This window comes from Scyliorhinus torazame, chromosome 1 (assembly GCF_047496885.1).
Source record: "Scyliorhinus torazame isolate Kashiwa2021f chromosome 1, sScyTor2.1, whole genome shotgun sequence".
NCBI classification, from domain to species: Eukaryota; Metazoa; Chordata; class Chondrichthyes; order Carcharhiniformes; family Scyliorhinidae; genus Scyliorhinus; species Scyliorhinus torazame.
The window spans coordinates 32,767,305-32,781,747 of record NC_092707.1 but is presented as its reverse complement, the minus strand read 5'-3'; the positions used below and the strand labels follow the sequence as shown (position 1 = coordinate 32,781,747).

The window sequence follows — 14,443 nt, the reverse complement described above, 5'->3', positions numbered from 1 at the left end:
GCAGCCTGAAGTCAAATGTTCCTACTGGAACCCAAACAGAGTATCAGTCAGTAAAGTATTAATGACTAAGTGACACGTGCTACGGCTGTTGATGGCACCTTCCTTCATTTTGCAGATGATTAGGAGAATACTGCTGGGGTGGTAATTTGATTAGGTTGGATTTGTCTTGTTTTTGCACACAGTACATGCCGAGGTAACTTAGTACTGTTGGCTAAACAACAAAGCTTTAACTGGAACAGCTTAGCTCAGGGTGTGGTTATTTCAGTCGCACAGATCCTCAGCACCTCAGGCAAGAAGTTGCGACCACTGTATTCAGCAGTTTTTTTGAGTCATGGGGTTTGGAGTGCATCAAATTGACTGACGATTGATACATGTGATGGTGGGGCCCTCAGGAGATGGCAGAAGAGGATAACCTACTCAGCATTTATAAATCCAGGTGATTGCAAATGTATTTGTTTTGCAATTTCATGTTGGGTTCCACCATTATTAAGGCCAAGTGTAATATCCCACACAGGACCTACAGGGTGGGAATGCATGTCCTCCCTGTGCTCCTTGCGGTGTACTAGTTCCCCCACTAGAGCCGCGGTATCCCAATTACACAATGTACATAAGGTTGGCCAGTAAGGTACCAACCAAGCAAGAACCCGGTAGAGGTTAGTGTAGATATCATTTGTGTAAATAAAACTTTGTTCTTATTTTAGTCAGTGTGGACATCCAGGTCCTTATTAAACTGGTAATGAGGAGTAAATGTGTTTGCTGTCGATGCTGTGACCTTTTTAAAAATAAATTTAGAGTACCCGATTCTTTTTTTTTCTAATTAAGGGGGAGTTTAGCGTGGCCAATTCACCTACCCTGCACATCTTTTGGGTTGTGGGGGTGAGACCCACACAGACACGGGGAGAATGTGCAAACTCCGCACGGACAGTGACCTGGGGTCGAGATCAAATCCGGATCCTCGGTTAACCACTGCGTCGCGGTGCCGCCCCTATAACCTGTTCAGCTGAGCCACGTTCCCGATTTTCTGGACTCAGGTTTGGGTTTCTTTGATTTGCCATGGCTTGGTTTGGGCGGTTGGATTTGACGCCAGTGTTGAAGACTGGAACCAATACACTGAACGAATGTGTTATTTCTTCCGCACCAACAATATCGCGGAGAAGGAGCACCAGACGGTCATACTATTGACAGCCTGTGGACCGGATACGTTTGGGGTGATCTGGAGTCTCAGGTACCCGACAACGCCGGATACATGAACATTTGACCAGCTTGTGCCACTTGTGGTGGAACACATTAATCCAATCCTGCCGATAATCGTTCAAAGGTATCGGTTTAATACGGCAGAGAGGTCCACCGGTGAGTCCTTCACCAGGTTTGTGTCTTGGCTACTGAAGGTAGCCGAATTTTGTGAGTATGGGACTGTTTTGTCCGATATGCTCCCCGATCGCTTGGTCTGCAGTATCAATAATATGGAAACTCAAAAAGCTTTTGGGCGAAGTTTCTCTAACTTTTCAGCAGGCGTTGCAAATCTCCCTCTCCCAAGAAAGCACGGAACGCGGCATTCAAGAGTTACAAGGGATGGAGGTGAGCATTTTGGGGCGTTACCTGCAGCCCCTGACCGCACTCCGCTACGACTCTGACCTCTGGGCGAAGAGCCAGCCGCTGAGACGTGCAACGTCCCCAGACTCAGCTGAAGGTGATTCCGGCCGAGGCGATGTATGAACGCCGGTCTAGGAATACCCGCCGGCAGCAGGAAGACCAGTGATCCCGGCGCCCTGGTCAAGGTAGGCAACAGCCCCAGGGTCGAGCCTTGCATCTGGATGACCCGGATGAGGCGGAGATGCAGCTCAATTGTCTGACAGCGCCCCTGGTGGCCATATTGGTGTTCCGATGAAAGTAAATGATTATATGTTCCAAATGGAGCTGGATACAGGAGAGGCCGTTTCTGTGATGGCGCAGAGCACTTTTGATCTCATCAAACAAGGAGTGCATACTCGGTCTTTAGCTGACACGGTGGCTCGTTTAGCCACTTATACAGGGGAATGACTGAATATGGTGGGGTCCACCCTCACTCCGGTGGTTTCTGGGCGCCAATCAAGTGTGCCATCTCCTCATCGTTGTGCAAGGAAAGGGCCCGAGCATGTTGGGCCATGATTGGCTACACCACCTACAGTTGGATTGGCAACATACCGTCCAAATGTAGTCTGGCAGTTTGTGTACAGTACGGTGCAAATTTCCAGAGGCTTTCCAGCCTGGTGTAGGTACCATTAAAGAGGCCACGGCTAAAACCCAGATGGACCCGAAAGCTCAGCCCCGATACCTTCGTGCCTGCCCAGTTCCCTACGCTATAGTCAGACTGAACTTGGGTGTTTGGAAAGTTTGGGCATTATTCGGCCTATGAGCTTCGCTGATTGTGGGGTGCCGAGGGTCCCCATCATGAAGCTGGATATGACAGTCTGCCTCTGCGGCGACTATAAATTGAAGGTGAAAACAGCTTCAAAGGTTAGACCGTTATCCTTAATCTTGCATTGAGAATTTCTATTCAACATTGGCCGGTGGCTATACATTCATGAAATTGGACATGAGCAATGCTCATCTGTAGCTGGAGCTCGATGAATCCTCACGGAAGAACATCACTATTAATATGCACAAAAGACTCTAGGAGTGCACCCAGCTTCCGTTCAGAGTCTCCTACCGGTGTGCGCAGTCTTCCAGTGCATCATGGAGAACATCCTGCGTGGATTCCTGCACGTTGTGATTTACTTGGACAACGTGTTAGTCACAGGGGCCACAAACCAAGAACATATGCAGAACCTCGAGGCGGTGGTGAAACGGTTTTCAAATATGGGGTCCGCCTGTGCCGCACAAAGTGCATGTATCACGTGAAAGAAGTGGTATATTTGGGCCATCAGGTGGTGAGAGATGGCCAGGACCCAGTCGCTGAGAAGGTACGGGCAATCAAAATTGGCCCCTGCTCCGCAGGATGCCACGTAACTTCACTCTATTCTTGCACTAGTAAATTATAATGGGTGCTTTATTCCGAATTTGGCTACCGTCCAGGCCCCAGGGACTCGGGTTCAATTCTGGCCTTGGGTGACTGTCTGTGTGGAGTCTGCACTTCCTCCCAGTGTCTGCATGGGTTTTCTCTGGGTGCTCCAGTTTCCTCCCACAATCCAAAGATGTGGAGGTTAGGTGGATTGGCTATGCTAAATTGCCCTTTAGTGTCCAAAAGGTTAGGTGGGGTTACTGGGATATAGGGTGGAGGCGTGGGCTTAAGTAGGCTGTTCTTTCCAAGAGCTGGTGCAGTCTCAATAGGCGAAATGGCCCCCTTCTGAACAGTAAATTCTATGAGTCTATGAAGAAGCACCAGCCTTGGGCTTGGGGCAAGGCCCAGGGTATAGCGTTTAACAAAGTGAAGCAGCAGTTGTCCTCTTCAGGGGTGGTGACATGTTTTGACTCTTCAAAACCCTTGTAAGTCACTGTGATGCTTCACCATATGGCGTTGGAGCAGCTCTGTCCCATTGGATGGGAGTGGCTGTGACCGTCCGATCGCTTTTGCCTCCCGGACGCTGGCTGTGACAGAAAGAAAATACGCCCAGATCGAAAAGGACTGGCGGTTGAATTTGGTGCAAAGCGGTTTCCTCAATACATCTATGACTGCCATTTTTGGGGGGCTGCTTACAAATACTCTTCGAGCAACACCCAAGGACCCAGATCGCACATGCTGATGCTCGAGCCGTCTTCCCTTGCAGATCGAATCCTCGAACCCTCCTACGGCGGATTAAGTGATTGTGTGTTTTCTCTTTCCACCCACTGGATTCGGAGGTACACGTGACCGATAACGAAGCCTCGTTCATGAGTGAAGCTTTTGCCGCTTTTGAGCAACAGGATTCACCATGTCCACACCACCCTGTGCCATCCGGCATCAAATGGTTTGGCAGAGAGAGCCATGCAGATGGTTAAACGGGGGGCTCAAGAAGCAGATATCTGGCTCAATGGACACAAGACTGGGAAGAATTTTACAGGACCACGCCACACGAAGTAACGGGCTGGTTTAGCACAGGGCTAAATAGCTGACTTTTAAAGCAGACCCAGGCAGGCCAGCAGCACGGTTCAATTCCCGTACCAGCGTCCCCGAACAGACGCCGGAATGTGGCGACTAGGGGCTTTACACAGTAACTTCATTTGAAGCCTACTTGTGACAATAAGCGATTTTCATTTCATTTTTTCAACTGGGGTAGCTCCTGCTTAGATGTTAATGGGTCGTAGGCTTCATACACGACTGAGTTTGATTCTGCCAGACATTGGTGCAAAGGTGCTCCGTAGCCAAGATTTGCAAGTGCGTTGTGCAGTTCGACACCGACCTCTTTGACACTTTGCACCCGACGACATGGTATTTGGTCGTAACTTCAACCGCGATGCTCACTGGCTCTCTGGGATTGTCGTATGTCAAACGGGACCAGTCTCTTACCAAATTTGGGTACCGGGACTATTAATGAAATGACACCTGGATCACATTCGCTTATGGAGGTTGCTACCTCGTGAAGTGCCTCGCAAGAAGCCTGTCCTGGATCCTCCTGCTCCATTGCTGAACCAGCCTACTGTGATGCCTCCAGCCTCTCGGCGCCAACATGCCCAATGTGTCTTCAGATTCTGAAATGGAGACGCAGACCTTAAGGTCTCAGATGCCGACTCTGTAGTTCAGCTGTCTCCTGATGATCGTCTGCCATGTCGTTTATGTCGCGGATGGCGTTCACCGGTGAGATATACGCCAACTGTTCCGGCGCATCAGCTCCATGCTGACTTACCAGAGCTGAAGTGACTCCGACATCCTCTGCCTGCTCCTCTTTCTTAGCCTCATTGCTCGTTGAGGGGTTCTTCAGACTTTTTTTTGGGGGGCGGGGGCAGAGGAAGGAATATATCCCACACTGGACGTACAGGGTGGGAATGCTCGCGCCTTTCCCATGCTCCTTGTGGAGTTCGAGCTCCCCCAGTAGGGGTGGGGTATGTCAATTACCCAGGTGTATACAAGGTTGGCCAAAAGGCACCGACCAAGCAGGAACCCAGTGGAGGTCTACCAGGTGGTGTATATATCGTTTGTAGAAATAAAACTTTGTTCATATTTCATTCGGTATGGACTCCCCGTATCCTTATTAAACGGAGGATGTTCGTGCAGTCTCCTATACTCCCATTAATTGCTTGATTGTTCACCATTCACGACTGGACATGGGCGGGGTGGTAGAGCTGTGACCTGATCTGTCAGCTGTCGTTTTGTCCAGGATATGCTGCTTTTGTTGTTTTGCACAAATGAAGTTCGGTGTTGTAGTCCCTCCAGGTGGCACCTCATTTGCAGGAACACCTGGAGCTGCTCTTCTGCATTCCTCCTTGAACTAGCTTTAGAATTTGGCTTCATGGTGAAGGAGGAATGAGAGATAGGCCAGGTCATATGTTTCTATGTCCAAATATTGAACTGCTAAATCAGTTCTTAATGTGTCCTACTTGGCACAGTGGTAATGCCACATGATACGCTGGAAGGTATCCAATGTGCAAAAACAAGATTGGATTTCCATGAAGAATATGTAGTGGTCACTCTTACCAATGTTGCCATGTACAGGTGCATCTGCAAGAGGCAGATGGTGAGGAAGATTTCAGGTAGGTTATTCCTTTGTGGTTTTCTCACTGCATACGGTCAGGCAGCCATGTCCTTTAGGATTCAGCCAGTTCAGTTAGTGGTTACGCCCAAGCCACTCTCTGTGTCTGACACTGAATGTGTCCACAGCCCTCCCAGTATCCCTAGATTATATTATGTGCATTTGCCACCCTCGGCTCTTTGTCCAAGTGGTGTTGAATAGAGGGGTGTTGATGGTTTGTCCAAAGTTATTGATGACAGTGGATGATTCATCTCTAATTCAATACAGCCTGTACGTTCGCATGACTGGAAAGTCTACATCGAATACAAGATGCTAGATTGACCAAAAGACTGATATTTTCAATGCCCTTTTATGTTTTCCTTTGGTTAACTGGGTAGGACTTGTTCAACCTTTTTTAAATGCCATTGTGAATCTTCTTTTGCCATATTTCCCCTTTCGCAAGCATTACTCCATGTTGTAATTGAGATACCATATTTTCTTTGCTTTGGTATTTAGGCAATCTTGCAACAGCATTTTAACAAGATTCAACCCACCTTCATGGATGGTTTAGTATTAGTTAATCAAACAAGGTGATCAGCCACCTTAGTTTTGATTTTATTTATCATTCTCTCCATGCCTGACATACTTTGTTCTGCTGATCTCGGTACCTGCAATCTATTGTCACAGTCGCATTTTCATGATCGTTCTGGGGCAAACTAGGCATTTAGAGTTTTCTCATGGCAATGGAAAGTGATCCAGCTATTATACACATACAAGGACGTTAAACCGTGGGTTCGGTTCTCAATTTAATGCCCATTTTATTTAGTAATCTTGTTATGACGCCAAGGGGGGGATCTCCCCATAGGGTTCGTGGAATATGGGTTCCCCTGTTGAGCGGGCGGAGGCTCGCCCAATAGGAATTTTTCAGGGTAGGCTTAACACCTGCAGCCCAGACCCAGATCAGCATTCCCAATGGTCCCCGGGCTGGGAAGCGAGCATTGCATGCCACATCTGCAGTTATTTTCGTTGTCCAAATAAACTAGAGTTTGAATAAAGCTTGGCCTAGGTGGACTTATTACAAACCTCAGCCTTCAAAAGCATTTTTGGCTTTAAACTATCTCTGGTTCACCTAATCAATGAGCACATCACATGAACCTAGCAGTTCCTAGCTAGGTAAACCTATCTGCTCCAGTTTGCAGAGGCCAATTGATTATGCTAATATTAGATGCCATACACGATTTTCCAGGAGCAGGCTGGTATAACATTTCCATCTTCAGACTGATAATGAGGCAAAATGTCAGAGATCCTTGAGAAATGGTCAACGGTGATAGAGTAGTCCTCTTCTGCGTGGGATACAAGGGCACAATTATCAGCAAGCAAGAGCTCCCAAACGAGTTATTTGTGGACTTTTGTTCTGGATTGCAGGTGGTGAGCAGAGTGTGTCACTTGACATCATCCATCCTGAAACACAGGATGCTGATTAACAGCTGAAGGAGGGCCGTAATTAACGGATAGTTTCCCCGATTAATTGTGTCCTGAATCTAGAAGGCTACACAGGTTCCTGAGTCAACGGTCAGGAACTTCTTTCTACCCAATAGAACACCACTGTCCCAACATCCAGCAGCAAGGGATAAACTCAGGAAAGGAGATGGAATTGTACTAAGAATAAAAGAAGATACCAAATGATTCTGCTGCGTTTCCTACAGCTTAGTAGCATTTATCTGCCAAGGTTTTAAAAGTTGGATCTTAATTACAGCGTTCACTGATTATGAATGGTAGAGTGGTGCTTTCGGAGAAGCATTCAAGGTGCATTAAAAAAAAAAAAAAATGTTTTCGTGGGTTTGCAATAGATCCAAATCTGAAACAGCATAGCTTCCCAGGGATCTAGAAGGTGACATCTACTGACATTGCTCTAAACTAGAGAAGCTCACTAATTATACATATTTCCACACGTTTCTCATCGTCAGGGTTTCATCTCTGGACCTGCCTGCAGGAATAAAGGCAAAGTGATCAAAGACAAATTTATTTTCTCCCATTTTTATCTGCTCAGGCGTACGTATACCGCAGAGCATCTATAGGTCTTTTTCATCTCTACTGGAGTTTTCCCCTCATCTGCGATGGAGGAATACATCTGACCACCACCCTGACCGTTACTCTTTCTCTAACAGGGTTCCTGGTCTCAGATTCCATCCTAGTAGTCTTTGTATCTGCCTCATGTAATTTGCGCCAATGTTACCCCAGCACCAAGTCCAACATGTCTTCTCCTGGCTGCAGTTTCTATGACACTTCTTCATTAGATCCCTTCATTCACTATCAGCTGTGCTTTCTGAGGTCCTTTTCCCTGTAACAATGTTGAATCAACAACACTTTTCCATGTGGTTCTTCCCTCACTTGGTCACTTTCCACATTAGGCAGTGAGCTATATGCACCTTCTCCAAACTATATGATGTTATATATGGTATTGAATGTGTTATCTTCTCTATGTTAGGGCAGCTAACTAAGTTTGGTGATCACTTTTCCTAACTCTGCTCAAACAGGATTCTGATCTGCCTATAGCCTGCTATTTTAACACTCCTTACTCTTACTCCAAACTTCAGACTGCCCTCTCGTACTGCGTCAATCAAGTTTAAAAACAAACATCAAGCATATCATCTCTCTCGTAGTGACTCAGTCTGTTGGTTTGAACACCGACTAAAAATATTAAGCCTTCTTTATTATTAATTTATATTCTCCCCCTCTCCCTTCCACTTTGGAGCCATGCCCGAAATAACCTTTGAATAATCAATTTGTTTTTACATTGCTCAGCAAGCAGTTATTTGTGATCACAGATGGCATATCTGGGTATTGTAGGATACCTTTAAGATTCTACCTATTGCTTTCCCCTCTTGTTGTTGGGTCAATTAATGTGAAATAGTGGAGAAACCTACAAAGTTAAACGTGCCGAAAGTAGACAGAAACTGCACATTTTGAAATTGAGAATGCCACTCAGAACTCAAAGGGTCAAGCATCAAATGGAACAAAATTCAGAAAAAAATAGTTCCTGCTTCTCTCATTCTGCCTGGTAAAATATTTCTAAGAAGTAAGCTACAACAGTTGGTAATTTCATCTTTCCAATCAAAACAGGGCATGGCGCAATTACCAGTTTGTTGCTTTATGCCGGTTAAATGTATAACATACTTAAATATGTAGCCTTCAAATTTACCAAATGGTAGCATAAAGACTCGCGTCTAACCTAGGCTCCTTTAGTTCTCAGGAATAATAGATGAGAAGCAAAAATATTTTTCAATAAAATAAACAGCTTAAATAAGAACCCAATCCCCGAGGCCTGACAAAGACACTATTCAATACAAAAGGTGCTGTTACAGTCAGCATCAGGGAATGGACTTAGTACAACTGCTAACTTAAACTTGCATTTCCACAAAGGCAAAAAAAAATTAACTAGAATGTGCACAGATTTGTAATCCAATAATTGCAATTGCAACCTTGCTGTCTGCATTCAGAGGCAACACTCTGTGCTTCATTGCACAGGAATGTAGAGTTGATGACAGGAGACAGATGTAAAATAGCCTACCCTGAATGAGATACATGCAGTCAATGCAGACAGCGAGGTGACTATTGCAGATACACAGCAGTATCAGAATTCAATAATTGAAAAAGCAGTATTTTTCAGTAAGAACGCCATTAGCTGCTGATGTAACAATCCAGGTCCAGGTGAATCTTGTAGCCAGTTTCCTTGCACAATGTGTTGCGGGCCCGCCCTGATAAAATGAGGCAGCTGTAATGGTGGCATTAAAAGGGGGGGGGGGGAAAAAAGAAAAAAAAAAGAAAAAAAAAATCATCAAGCTGTAATGGAAGTCACAAAATCTAGCAATAACATTTAAAACAGGAAAGCAAACTTAAATATTAAAGAGACCGCAGGAAGTTTAAAGAGTAAAGCCAAATGAAAACACATGCTCAAGTTTCAGAATAGCACTCGCATCCAAAGCAAATTGGTGGATATAATTTGATTACTGAGCACACCACAGCTTGTATAATGATCCTGAGCACCTTTTACGGAGAGCGAGTGACTTTGTACTGTTACTGAATGTTTCAGTTAAAAGACATGAAAACAAACAAGTCTGGTTAATAATAAAATCAATCCTTCAGAAACAAGTTCACAAATGAGACCATGTCATTCCCTGGTAGGAACTGCTTTTGTGCAGTTTCTTCTCTACATTCAGTAAGGATTATTGCAGTACCTCATGGAAAATTGTATGTTCTCAAATGCGATACAGTGGCCGTAATGGGAAACTTTTAAACAAAATAACCAAAGGAAAGATTTGCCTTTGGAAATGCATGCCACACAAATGGCATAATGGCAGACCAAAAAAAATACAATACCTCAACAGTGAATGTATATTTTGTTTTCCAATGCTCCTAGGGATGTTTTATTATATTAAAAGGCACTATATAATACAAGTTGATGTTTCCTGTGCACTAGCTAGCTAAATGGATCCCCTATACTCCGCTTCCCATAGGATTGAACACAGCCACAAGAAATAGCTACAGCATTTTCTGCGACTTCAGTTATAAATGCACACACATGATTGTAGATTTAAAGAGTAAATTGGAATGTAATTATGATAGCTAGAGGTCAAATAGCAATGGAAATCATTCAGCTCTCGGTTTAGCAACAATACGAAGCAACAATTGATTTGCTCACAATATTTCAAGTATTTGATATCGATCAGCTGAAACCTACGTAAATATGTAGGATTGGGATAGATGCCTATTTGTAGCAGGTTAGGCTGGCTGATACACGCACGCACGCACACACGCATACCTCAGTCTTTTGTTATGTCTCAGAAGTGCCTTGGGATTTTTTATTTTAATTTTTAATTGGTGCCTCACCTTTCAATTTCCCATCACACCCATCAGTAACATTCACAATGTTACTTTTTATTGTATTTTGTAACCCGCTTCTTTAAGTGAGGGTTGCAGCAGAAATGCATTTCTTAATTATTTTTAATTTTGTTTTTTAAATTTAGAGTACCCAATTCATTTTTTCCAATTAAGGGGCAATTTAGCATGGCCAATCCACCTACCCTGCACATCTTTGGGTTGTGGGGGCGAAACCCATGCAAACATGGAGAGAATGTGCAAACTACACACGGACAGTGACCCAGAGCCGGGATCAAACCTGGGACCTCGGCGCCGTGAGACTGCAGTGCTACCACTGCGCCACCGTGCTGCCCTATGCATTTCTTAATTGGCCCACGACCAGAGATCCTGATGTTTGAGGATCTCACCAGCTGTCAATCTGTGTCCAGTTAAAACTAAGAAGCAGACACCCTTCCCACTGGCTATGGCATTTTTGGCTGTCCAGCCTCAATTTGAAATGACAATTCACTTGCTGAACTCCACCTCCAATTCCTTAAAAGTCACCCGTTTGACCAACCTTCTGGTTGTCATTTTTAAATGCTTTGGTTCAGAGTCTTTTGTTATGCCTCTGAAGTGCCACATGAATGAGCACCACACCCCAGGATCACTTATAACAAGGAGGGAATGGAATAAAGGAAGAGAATAAAATAGAAAGTCAGAAATAGATATTAGCCATTTTAAACCTGAATTCCCCCCCATCAGAATCCTCTGCTCAATGTGAGAATGCTAGCTGCTAAAGTTTTTGGGAGAGATTCCCTGGCCTCCCCACGGTGCATTTCGTGGCAGCCTGCCTTTAGCCGGTGGTGGGATCTTTTGGTCCCTCTGCTGTTAATGGTATCTTCCACTGAATCCACCCCATGCCACCAGGAAACCCACGTCAGGGTGCGCCATCATGGGACCAGAAGATCCCATTGCCGTGAACAGCGGGAAGGTTTTGTCCATTGTGTATGTTTGTGTTGGGAAGGGTTGCAAGTATTCATCAGTGGTCCCGAGTTACGTTACCAACAAACTGAAAAGATTACAAGGTTATATAACAAAGCATAAAAGCAGCACCATCTGCAGATTTGAGATTTTGGAAGGAACAGGAAGCATGATTACGTGAATTTTCCATTTCAAAAAAAGCTGCGCAGGGTATAAGCCTCAACACAGTTTGACGCACTTAAACAGTACATAACCAGCATGACCATCTCAAACATAAAATCCTATATAAGCCCCATTAATTTTTAAAATTCAATTTAAAACTGCCACTATCTTAACAGGATATTCCACAGTTCACAACAGATAATCAAGTTTCCTGTTATACTTATCTGTGTACCTTGGTTCTTTTAAAAATCAGACTCAACATTCATTCTTCCTTCCACTCAACAAACAAGCACCTTAAACATCAAGTTTCTGTCCTTCGTGGCAATCAAAACTGAACTCATCGGTTCTATACGACCTTTGTCTGGGTCAATGTAACAGTAATCTCTGGCACAGTTGGGTAACATCCAACTCCGTGCTGGATGGTTGTCTCAATAATGTCATTTGGCTGGATGAAGTCCTGTACAGTGATGGGTCATCAGGCATGGCTCATATTAGTGACAGACACATCTAGATTGCCATTAAATCTGGTTTCTGATGATTCAGCATGGCACTGTGTGGTAGGATCAGCAACAAGGCAATGCTCATAAACGTACAGCCTGGTTGTCTTGAATCTTTTGCAAGACTTCCAGTGATAAAGAATATACCAAAAATAGAATAAAATTTGAATTGAAAATGAAAATAACAGCTTTATAAAACTCGCTAATTTTCTGGAAAACAATTAGAAATTTGAGAAGTTTGAAGTCCAACATGGTGGGTTTAACTGACCTGTGAATGCTGCAATCCCAGTTTAACTTTGTGGTATGGGTTGCAGAGAACTAAACTATGCTAATACTGTAAAGCAAGTTAAGACCCTCAAGAACAATTATGGTAAATAATGTGGAAGGAGGGGGAGGAAAACAGAGTAGAGGTTACAATAGGTGGAAATTGAAGAGTACCTTTTAGTAAATGGAGAGATTGGGTCGGAAAATTACCTCAAAAGTTTTAGAGATGTTTTTGTAAGTTACAGGGGCTCTAGTAAAAAGAATACTTAAGAAACTGTAGCCACCTCGGGAGCCTGGGGTCTGCTTGAACACGTCTCTCTTGGCTATTAAATATATAATTTGCAAAAAATTTCTGTATGTTTATGCTTACAATAGATTAACTGAAGCTTTAAAAAAAATTTGATTAGATTTCAGCACTCCAGAATCCAGCTTTTTCCATCTTTTGAAGTATTAAAAGCCATCTGAACATGCAGACAGAATTCTATCTTCAACATCTCAGCTAAGGAATGGCATTATTTATCAATGCAACAAGTTCTTCAGTATTGTCCTGCGTATCAGTCTACTTTACATGCTTATGTCTAGAGAGATGCCCAAAGTCACAACTGGAATAACTCTATAATTGATCCAGCTACAAAATCATTTTTATAATCAAAATGTTAACACAAGGTGTGTCAATGTGAAAATATGCAGCAATAAGAATCAGGCAGCATAGAAAATTACAATTGGCCATTCACTGTGGCAAGCCTATAAGGTGGTATATGATGTTTATTGGTTAGCAGATTAAATAGAATCACAGAAAAGTTACATCACAGAAGGAGCCCATTTGGCCAATCTGGTCTCTGCCAGCCCAAAGCCACCTGGGTGCCGTTTCTCATCCCACCTTCCTGCACCCGGTCCACAGCCCTGTGGCTTAGAGCACTTAAAGGTGCAGATCCAGGTACCTTTTAAAAGAGTTTAGGGCCTCTACCTCCACCACCAGGTACTTCAAGGAGTTTTATCCTTTTTAGAACAAAGAACAAAGAGAAGTACAGCACAGGAACAGGCCCTTCGGCTTTCCAAGCCCGCGTCGACCATGCTGCCTGTCTAAACTGAAATCGTCTCCATTTCCGGGGTCCGTATCCCTCTATTCCCATCCTATTCATGTATTTGTCAAGACGTCCCTCAAACGTCACTATCGTCCCCGCTTCCACCACCTCCTCCGGTAGCGAGTTCCAGGCACCCACTACCCTCTTGTGTAAAAAAACTTGCCTTGTACATCTCCTCTAAACCTTGCCCCTCGCACCTTAAACCTATGCCCCCTAGTAATTGACCCCTCTACCCTGGGAAAAAGTCTCAGTCAATTCCCTTTCTGATGTGGCCCCCTCCACTTTGTGGGACACCTGCCCGGCTTATGCTGGGGGGTTAGTTATTTCTTGTACAGTCAACAAAAGTCATAGAAAGCCAACACCAGTTTGAGGTTAGATTGACCAAAGCGGAAGAATATAGGAGTCCTAATGGGCAGTTGTTGAGTGGCGCTGGATTCCTTGCTGACTCAGTAGGCCGATAGGAGACAAAAGTTTGCAACGCAAAAATTGTACGAGTTTGGGAATAAGCACTTGGCTTTTTTGATTAAGAGAACTGATTTTAGGGCTATCCCCTCTGTGCATGTTCTTGGGGTATAGACTAATTAAAACCGAGGATATTAATAGGGCATTTAGGGATTTTTATGCTGAGCTATACAAGTCTGGAGATGTATGGACACGTATGGAGCACTTCTTCTCTTACCTCGAGCTTCCTATGGCTTTGGGGAATCAACAATTGGTCCTTAATGCTCCTATTTCTAAAAGAGAAGTGACAATGGCCCTCAGGGAGCTCCAACTGGGCAAGGCCTCCGGGTCAGATGGTTTTGGCTGTCAGTTTTAGAGAGAATTTAAGGAACTGTTAATAGATGCATTAATTCGTATGTATTGTCATTCATTTGAGGCAGGTCTGTTACCTGAAGGTACTGACGCTCCAGGAAGCGATTCTTTCCCTGATTTTGAAAGTATGCAAGACCCTGGAGGAGTGTGCTTCATA

The 14,443-nt window shown here is 44.3% G+C and overlaps 1 protein-coding gene across 3 annotated transcripts in view; it reads right to left on the bottom strand.

Annotated features, from left to right (window-relative positions):
- LOC140395490 (sodium- and chloride-dependent GABA transporter 1-like) overlaps window positions 1-14,443 on the bottom strand; it is a 159,673-nt gene that overhangs the window by 60,105 nt on the left and 85,125 nt on the right. For 2 of the 3 annotated variants that reach the window (XM_072483423.1, XM_072483505.1), the window contains one exon: window positions 9,196-9,399. The exons of the other annotated variant lie outside the window; for it this stretch is intronic. In XM_072483423.1, coding sequence (XP_072339524.1) covers window positions 9,196-9,211 — 16 coding nt within the window. In that variant the 5' untranslated portion in view covers window positions 9,212-9,399. The remainder of the gene's footprint in view (window positions 1-9,195; window positions 9,400-14,443) is intronic. 3 annotated transcript variants of the gene reach the window in all.